General features: G+C 42.6%; 1 protein-coding gene across 1 annotated transcript in view; it reads left to right on the top strand.

The window, feature by feature from the left end:
- Positions 1-2510, top strand: part of LOC310785877 (fetuin-B-like) — a gene marked incomplete at both ends in the record, with an annotated part of 7190 nt that extends 4680 nt beyond the window's left edge. Inside the window, one exon of the mRNA XM_083647042.1 lies at positions 2232-2510. Coding sequence (XP_083503168.1) covers positions 2232-2510 — 279 coding nt within the window. The remainder of the gene's footprint in view (positions 1-2231) is intronic.
- Positions 2511-9677: the final 7167 nt, after the last annotated feature.

Genomic DNA, 9677 nt, shown 5'->3' on the forward strand with positions numbered 1-9677 from the left:
TAGTTCTATTGTTTCTCCATGCAGCTTCAGGTTACCGGCTCGTTAACTAGCATCTACGCTGTGTCATCATTGAGATGTTGTTTATTTCGTTTATTCTTCTGCGCGTGCAAGTAGGCGGGGTCGGATAGAAAATAAACTACTGGGAGAATTGCAATGCTGCTTGTGATTTCGATAATCCAAATTGAAAGCTCATTTCGACCGATTTCCGATTTAGAATTGAGATTGTGACACCCCCCATCACCCCCTATGGATTGCCCCAATACCGGTTGGAAACATTTCAGATCTCGTCCTCTTTTGAATCCTAATTGCGACAAGCATTTTTTTATACTTGTGGTGAATTCACTATGATTTCAGACTGTATATTGTACTCAGAAGGGGAAACACAGAGAAATACTTCATTAACATACTAAAGTAACAACAACTTACCAGGAGTGGGGTTCGAACCCACGAGGACATTTGTCCATTGGATCTTAAGTCCAACGCCTTAACCTCTCGGCCATCCTGGTATTTATGTTCAAGCTAGATTGGAGTTTCTTTGTTTGTCAAACATGGAGTTTGCAGTGTATGAATCAAAGCAAATTGATTTACCACTAGTGCTGTGCCTGTTCCCCTCCCTCACCTTCACACATCAAGCTCTCCCTCTCTTCACCCACCCAACCCCATCCTCCCCCTTGCACTGTCAGACTGTATTGCACACAGAAGGGGAAACACAGAGAAATACTTCATAAACATACTAAAGTAACAACAACTTACCAGGAGTGGGGTTCGAACCCACGAGGACATTCGTCCATTGGATCTTAAGTCCAACGCCTTAACCTCTCGGCCATCCTGGTATGTAAGATCAAGTTAGATTTGAGTTTATTTTTTTGTCAAACATGGAGTTTGCAGTGTATAAAGCAAATCAAATTGATTTAGCACTAGTGCAGTGCCTGTTCCCCTCCCTCACCTTCCCCCCATTCACACATCATGCTCTCCCTCTCTTCACCCCCCCCCCCCCCCCCATCCTCCTGCGGCTTGCACTGCCCCCCCCCCTCCCTTCCCCCTCCCCCCAATTGGTCGAATTACACAAAATTCGACACTACACTTCCTTGGCTGCCCATAGCACACCCATCAATTTTGAAGTCAATCGGATGGACGGTTCTCGGGATAAACCACTTTTTATGTTACCAGTAGGTGGTGCTATGACTATGTGCATGTTTGAAATTTGGCACCGCACTCCATCGGATTCCCAGCAGTGCACCCCCCAAGTTTGAACTCAATTGGAGGAATGGGTTCTTGAGCTAAATCACTTTTTATGTTGTCAGTAGGTGGCACTATACCGAATTGCACGAAATTCGGAACTGCACTTTGCGGGTTCCCTGCAGCACACTCCCCAAGTTTGAGGTCAATTGGACGAATGGTTCTTGAGATAAACAACTTTTTGTGTTGCCAGTAGGTGGTGATATGACTATGCATGTGTGCAAATTTCATGAAATTGCGGCACTCCACTCTGCCAGGTTCCCAACTACCATTATAGTATAGATGAGCTTGTGACAAGTTCATCAGATTTGAATGTCTTTCAACTTTTCCCAATACTAACACTGAATACCTGCATCTCCCTGGCACGGCACTACAGTCATGGACTCCAGTCTCCTCCATTCTACATTATGAGTTGCCATCAGAAATTCCCAAATAGATTTTAACTTTAAAGTCCCTGGAAACCAAAATCCACAAAAACCTTCTAACTATTAAATTTAGGGTCTTATGTGCCCCAGAAAGTAGGAGACATTACTTTCTGCTGGGCCGAGCAACGAGCGAACACACACACACACACACACACACACACACACACACACACACACACACTCCATCTCTCTTTCCTTCTCTCTCTCTCTCCATTTCCCTCGCTCGCTCTCTCTCTCTCTCTCTCGGAGACCTGCAGTGCAGTCCTGCACGCACACACACGGGACACGCCCATACAGTCCGCGGGAGAAAAGACCGTCTAAAATCGAATTGATTCTCATGACTTTTGTCATGACTGTCAAACCTAAATTGATATACTTTGCGACGTTCATCATCGCTCAAATTTGGCTGGTGGCTTATTAACAAAGGTTCCTGTGATGTGATGAACTCAAAATGCTAAATAAAATAAAAAAATATTTCTGGTTTCCAGGGACTTTAAGCTTGCTGAAAGCAGCAGACACTAGACTCAACGGAGTTAACCATCCTCTCTGTTTTTCCTTCGTCTGCAGGCTGCCAGGGTGGAAGAGCAGGCCCATGCCAAAGCAGATAGCGGACATGCTGGGCCAAAGCAGCACAACCACACCCATCTGCACCCCCATGAGCATCTGCACTCTGCCACGCCCAGTACTCCCAGTACTCCCAGTACCAGAGCGGACCAGACCATCAAGCCCAGAGGCTCTGTTGGGACTGTGGTGGATCGCCCTGCTCCTTCCAGGTCGTCCCCAGCAGCAAGCTTCTGCCCCGGCCCTCGCAGACACAATTTGGGCATAGTCAGACTTAAGCTCTGATTGGCTGAGTCTGGACAGAGGCATGCTCTGATTTTTATTTTTATTTTTTAATTGGCTTAACTTCACTACCTGTAGAGGAGGCGGGCTGAGGACATGGGTACACTAACAAGTACATTACAACATCACAAATTGGTGAAACTATCGAATTTGTACTCAATACATCAAATCAAATTAACCATGTCCTTTTAACAAAGAACGTCGGTCATGTTTTGCTGCAATGCAACGAAGTTAACAAACTTAAATACATATTATTCTGCAAACTAAATGAAATTCTATTGGATAACACTTGGATACAATTAACACAATTAAATAAGAATAATTTATGTAAGTTGCTTATCAAGAGTAATTCACATTAGCTCATTAGTAATAAAATGTAAGTTTTATGTCTGTCTGATTGATAAGTTAAGAGTACCACTGCTACCTCACTTGTACATGATTACCCACTAATACCCAGTGTTGATAAAGGAACAGTTTGGGGCATCCTGTAGGCTCTGTGGTCTAAGAACTGTGCTGTCCACGAAAGCAGACATGTTTAAAAATATATATATAATATATATAATTTAATTAATACAGTTAGATTTACATAGCAGCCAATCAAGTTACTATTGGTTTTAGTGATGATGTATGAATTTGTATGTTGAGCGTTAACAAGTAACGCTTTAATGCTTCATAAATTATTCATAAATATGAAATTGCTGCACTGGACTTTACTCTGTATTGATTTGTTTGTGCATTTCTCAGACATGTTAAATCGTTTTTGAAGCCTCTAAACTCTAAAGGTCCAATAAGCACATAGTGCTGGAATATTGTTTATTTTACCTTAAGTGTCTGGATGTCAGAAACTGCAGGAGCTACAGGTCCCAAAGTGGTAGATGTTTCAAAGTCGACCCACGCATCCAGCCAAACACAAGAACTGGTCTGTGTTCACACCACACAGTGTTTTTCCCCACCTGCCGGCACCATTTTTCCATTAAAAGCAAAGCGAAGCAGCCACAAGGTGAACAAAAGATGTCGGTTTCCCTTTCTTTCATATACAGATTTGGCCCACGTGAAAAATGTACTCGACTTCTGAGATTATAGTCAGAATTCCTGGCAGGTGATTAGATGAACCATCTGTCTATCATGGCGCTCGCTTCTGGCCGTTGTCACACCAAAGCCCGCCCGTATACTGTAACTGCCTCTGGACGCTGATTGGTGTGATTCAGATTCAAACTAATAGATTGGAGTGTGGCGAGATGCATTTGTCATGTGGTCTTGTGATCATGTGATCTCGCTCGAATCCAGCTGCCTCGCACGGTTACCAGGACCACCACTATTCTCAGGATGTACTCACATCCCAAAGAGCATAAACCGCCCATACACACTTCCTGTGTGCGTGCGGACATAATCCCAGGTGACGACACCTAGTAAAGTCTTTCATCCTTGGCCGTTATATGAGATTGGAATCTCATTGAACATCTTGCCTTTGATAGGTTTATGGCGGAGTGTCTTTAGGCACTGGACTGAGTAAAGGGCCCCACACAACAAAAGAGCGAGGCTGTGATTTGCGGTGACGGTTTCATAGGCCCGTTAAGGCCGAGGCACACAATGTGCTCAGCTGCCTGTGAGAGAACGTGAAGCGGTTCTGGAGGGGATCAAGTGGTCTACGGGCCGGCACTCTCCAGGCAAAGCCCGGTGAATACAAATGCATTGTCTTCTTTAGAGCCCACAGGCTGCCCAGCAACAAAGTGACTCATTTGTCCTGTTCCCGCGGCACAGAAGGACATTATTCTGCATTATGTGGAACACGCGGCGCGCTATAGAGATGTAGCCACCATCAACTGTTGCTCTACTCTGAGTTTTCTTCTCATCGGTTTTCTTTGAAATGCTCAAAATAAAAGATTGGTCTGGCAAGCAACTGCAGTGGGAGGCATCCGCAAGTAATAAAACAGATCAGATATGTCAAATAGCCTATTTCCAAACTGCTGTCTGCAAGAACCAAGAAAAGTGCCGGTCAAGAAACGCTAGAATGTGTAAGCGAATGAATGTGAGTCCTCGTCAGTCCCAAGTGGTAGCGAGTACCGTAATAGGGCTGTGAATCTTCACTGGCCTCACGATTCGATTCGATTACGATTCAGAGGGCTACGATTAGATTCGATTACGATTATCGATGCATCTCAATGCATCTCGATGCATCTTAAATCGATGCATCACTTTTTTCGGCAATACATGATTTATTTTTTCTCACTTTCTTTTTTCTCACTGTGTGGCTACTTTTAAAATAAAAGTGCAGTTGGAATTGCATTGTATTATGATCCATAATTAAAATAAACAACTGCATGTACTTCCATTATATTTTATTTGATTATAATTTTTTTTTTTTTTATAATAATCGATTTTTGACATTTGTGAATCGATGCAGAATCGTGCATGTCCGCATCGCGATGCATCTTATAATCGATTATTTTTGACACCCCTAGCGGGTAAGTTGGTTAAATTCAGTATAAAGGCCCGTTAATCAGCTCCGCCGAAGGAGCTTGCTTTCTTGGTGTAGTGGTTAGCGTGTGCGCCTTGGAAGCCGGAATCCACCCCTGGGCTAAGCCCCTAACATGGGTTGCTGCAACTGCCATCAACACAACGCCATTACATGTAATGATGAACTAGCTTTTTTTCTTCTTCACTTTCTACCCCTTACATCCCTTAAATATGTGTTTTTTAACGTTGTGTTGACAGTCCGCACTGGGAATCGGAACTCGGAACCTCCGGCATGGGAGATGGACACTAGTGAAGAGGCTAAAACCATCTGGCTCTAGAATGTGTCACCAGGGCATCTCTTTGTCAGGAGGGAGGTTTATAAACGGCACAGCACGACCACTGGCTACCATTACATGAGCTTGCACGAAAATTCATTTAGTCTTTTCTATATGGTGTTTATTGCACCAAGACAGGGGAGTGCACACATAGTAGGTATGTGAGAAATGACTTAATATAATTTAGCACCTTTCAAAACTATTGATGGATAGATTTATGAGTGAGAGATGTTGAGAGCATTTCTGCATTTCACACTGTATCCACATGGTGTCACCCTTGCTTTCACTTGGCCACATCCACAGCTCAAAGTCACTCAGAGGAGATGTGGTGAAGCAGCACAGATAGTGTTGACCAATTTTATTTACCATAATAAAAAATGTGAACAAAATAAAAAAGTATACAAAGTACAAAATATTTGTACATCTTCTAACTAAACAATTTGTTTAAATAACTTTTAACATTATATAAAATAAAATTACCGGACAAAATGCAAACAAGCAAAAACATCCTGAACAAACAATAATGAAAACTGCTCCTGTTTTCTAAGATGCATTTTTTTCTTTTTCAAAATATGTGGGAGAATCACCACAGAACATTCAGAACAGTATGATTCTGCTCTATAAGTTCTTATTATATAACTTTATTTGTTTGCAAGGTGTGTTGAAAGAAATGGGGAAGGGAACCAGAACAGGTGAACTTTTTCTGCTGCCTAACGTGGGCCAACAGCACCGAGAACAGGAACAACACTGCAGTACTGAGACTGTTAGAGTGTGAGGAGAACAGTCAAGGGAACAGGGTCACAGCCAAGGGGAAAAGTCTGCTTCCTCATCTCTATTTATTACATGAAGGTAGTCAGAAGGCTCCTCGCCCGCTGCAGCAGGCTTCCACTGTCACATGACGAGGGAGACATACAGCAAGCAAGACAAAGAGAGAGACGGACACAGACTCTTGGTTGAAAGTTAACCGTAAAAAAAAGTTTTAACCGTTGGTATGGTTTATCATTAGTGTTTTAGCAGTAGAATATTCGTTGAAATCCTTAAACAACATATTAAAATTATATTTTTGACAAAACTAAGAGATTTCTTCCTTTAAAAGTTATCAAATACAACCAGAATCAGTGTAACTGAAAATAACAGAAGAGTAGCCAAATACATCACTCACTAGTGATGCGTTCAGATATGTCGGTCGCTAGTGATCGATTCGGGGAAATCTTAGACTCAATAATGGAGTGGGAATGATGGCCATTCAGTGTGTTTATCAAGCTAGACTAAAGGCAAAATACAATGGAAAAGAGTTTGGGTTTCCTCCTGAATGATGAACTATGATGATGTGTCTCTAGTTTATTGTTCTGTTACTGCTGAACAGTTCAGCTCAACCAGCAGCTCTGCAGCTTCACCTGCTGCTGCTCTCACCACAACACTTATGTATTTTGACCTGCTTCTTCCAACTAAACGTTTTCCTACAAACACTGCAACTGAATGGTTTCTCTCCTGTGTGGACTCTCATGTGTGACTTCAAGTGTTCTTTCTGACTACAACTTTTACCACAGACTGAGCAAGGAAATGGCTTTTCACCTGTGTGGACTCTCATGTGTTTCTTCAGGTTTGTAGCTCGACTGCAACTTTTCCCACAGACTGAGCAAGGAAATGGCTTTTCACCTGTGTGGACTCTCATGTGTCTCGTCAACTCTCCTTTACGACTAAAACGGTTACCACAGACTGAGCAAGGAAATGGCTTTTCACCTGTGTGGACTCTCATGTGTATCTTCAAGTCTCCTTCACGACTAAAACCATTACCACAGACTGAGCAAGGAAATGGCTTTTCACCTGTGTGGACTCTCATGTGTCTCTTCAAGTCTCTTTTACTACTAAAACCTTTACCACAGAGTGAGCAAGTAAATGCCTTCTCTCCTGTGTGGACTCTCATGTGTCCCTTCAAGACTCCTTTACTACTAAAACCTTTACCACAGACTGAGCAAGGAAATGGCTTTTCACCTGTGTGGACTCTCATGTGTCTCTTCAGGTATGCAGCTCGACTTAAACTTTTCCCACAGACTGAGCAAGTAAATAGCTTCTCACCTGTGTGGATTCTCATGTGTATCTTCAATTGACCACATACCATTTTGCCACAAACTGAGCAACTAACCTTTTTCTTCCCAAGAACCTCGCTTTTTTTCTGTGGGTTTAAACCTGGCTGAGGTTCATTAGTTTCGATCCGATCATCATCACTGTCTTCAGTCTCAGGTTCAGAAGAGTGTGAAGTCTTGCCATCCCTAGTTGGATGTAAATGACCAGCTGGATCTAAGTCCCTGGCTGGTTCTGATACTACACAGTCCTCTCCATCAGCTTCTGTTTTAATCTGTTCAGTTGAGCTGCTGGCTAGAGGCTCTGTCTCTCTGTTCTCCTCAGTTTGGGTTTGATGAAGCTGTGAGGACTGAGGTTTCTCTTCATCATCTTCACTCTTCACAGGGATAGGAGTGAATGGGAACTCTGTGATATGGGCCTCCTCCAGCCCCTGAAGCTGCTCTCCCTCCTGCCTGGTCCAGAATCCCTCCTGTTCTTCTTTAATGTATGGGGGCTCTGGGTCCTCCTGAAGCTGCTCTCCCTCCTGACTGGTCCAGAGTTCCTCTTTAATGTGTGGTGGTTGTGGGACTTCCTCGTCCAGACTGGAGCTCCAGTCCTGCTGCTCAGAGAGATCCTCTTCTTTACAGACCAACAGCTGCTGGACGTCTGGAGGGAAGACAAATACACACATTAGACAAAACTGTGAGTAAGTTAACCTAAGCTTGTTACCATTAGTTCATAATATTAAAGACGAGCTGAAATTAGATCTCAGGGTCTGTGATGACGTATCCGACGGAAAACAATTTTTTTTGCTTTGACTGGAACAGGGTAGAGAGGCGGGACATAGCGTGTGGATGATTTGATTTGACTGTTCTGGGGACTGAAGTTGACGTTGGCCAATCCTGGCGCTTGCCTGGCATGTTCTATCCCCAATTGAGTGGGATCCAGAGAGAACTGGCTTATGAATGAACTGATAAACGTGATAAATGAACTTTTGATGTGGAAAAACTAAAGAAATGTAACCAGGGATGTGATCTAAAATAGAAAAAACATTTTTTTTTTCAGCTCGACTTTAATGCAGAGCGGGTCCGCCCAATAAAACCATCTGTGTCACTCTATGATGTGGTTAAAGTTTCATCTTAACGTTATATCGATCCTGCTAGAAATAGACAGAATACAGGAAGCTAGGGGTTTTACCTTCAAAATAAAAGCAATAATTTATTACTTGGTAAATAAAAAAAACAGACCAGCCGACTCACTACAGGTTAAAATTGACTTTTACTGGTCTGTGTTCTGTGTATTTTGGATCACACACAAAGAAGTTGCAACGTGGATCTACTATTACTTTATTTAATTGCCATTATTGCGTCTTTAGCAAAGGAATGCAGCATTAATTCAAGCCCATCTCTTAACATTTGCAACATTATGCTCCAGGACGACGATGGACCATCGTACAACATTACCGTAATAAATTACATCTAGTTACTCACGAAGTTACTGACTACTTGAGCAGTTTTTTTTTACTGTTACTCAAGTAATTATTTGTGTGACTTTTTACTTCTACTGAGTAAATATATTATACAGTAACTGTACTTTTAGTTTTACTTGAGTACCGTTTTTGTTTACTCTATCCACCACTGCAGAAATATGATAGAATGTGAGAAAACACATTTTTATATCACCAACCTGCTCTGTGTAAGCGCACTTCAGGATTTAAAACAGTGTCCAGCAGCTTTTGTTGATGGTCGATCTTCTGTTTTGAAAGAGTAGCTTCCTCCTCGTATTCTGCTATCATTTTTTCAAACAGCACAAATACCTCTTCAACAGCCGCAATCAGTCGCTGCTTCACCACCGTTCTCAGCTTCTGCACTTTGGAGCTCATTCTCACACAGTGACGGCAACTTTTCCTCAACTATTGACAAACTGTTTAGCTAGCCTACTTCAGTCGATAGCTTCACAGCTAACGGTAGCTTAAGCTGCTGAACCATTCATCTGACACCATGCGGGAGAGAAGATTCTTCTTCTATAAGTAAACGGCTCCAGATATCCCGATAGTATCACCCATACGAGTCTCCTGTTGGTGAATTAAAGTTTAGAGGAAGGGTGGAAAAACTCTTATTTATCTTGTGCGAGCGCGACGCGACCACCGCGAGACAGGAAATTGTCAATGCGTTCTTCTTCTTCTATTGAATTTTTATGGCGGTTGGCATCCAAATGTTGCATTACCGCCACCTACTGGATTTTGACATCTTCATAATGCAAACTATTTACAGTGGACTTTGGGTGGACTGGACACATGATGATATGAACCTGT

The sequence above is a fragment of the Poromitra crassiceps genome (assembly GCF_964638095.1).
Source record: "Poromitra crassiceps genome assembly, chromosome: 12".
Classification (NCBI taxonomy): Eukaryota; Metazoa; Chordata; class Actinopteri; order Beryciformes; family Melamphaidae; genus Poromitra; species Poromitra crassiceps.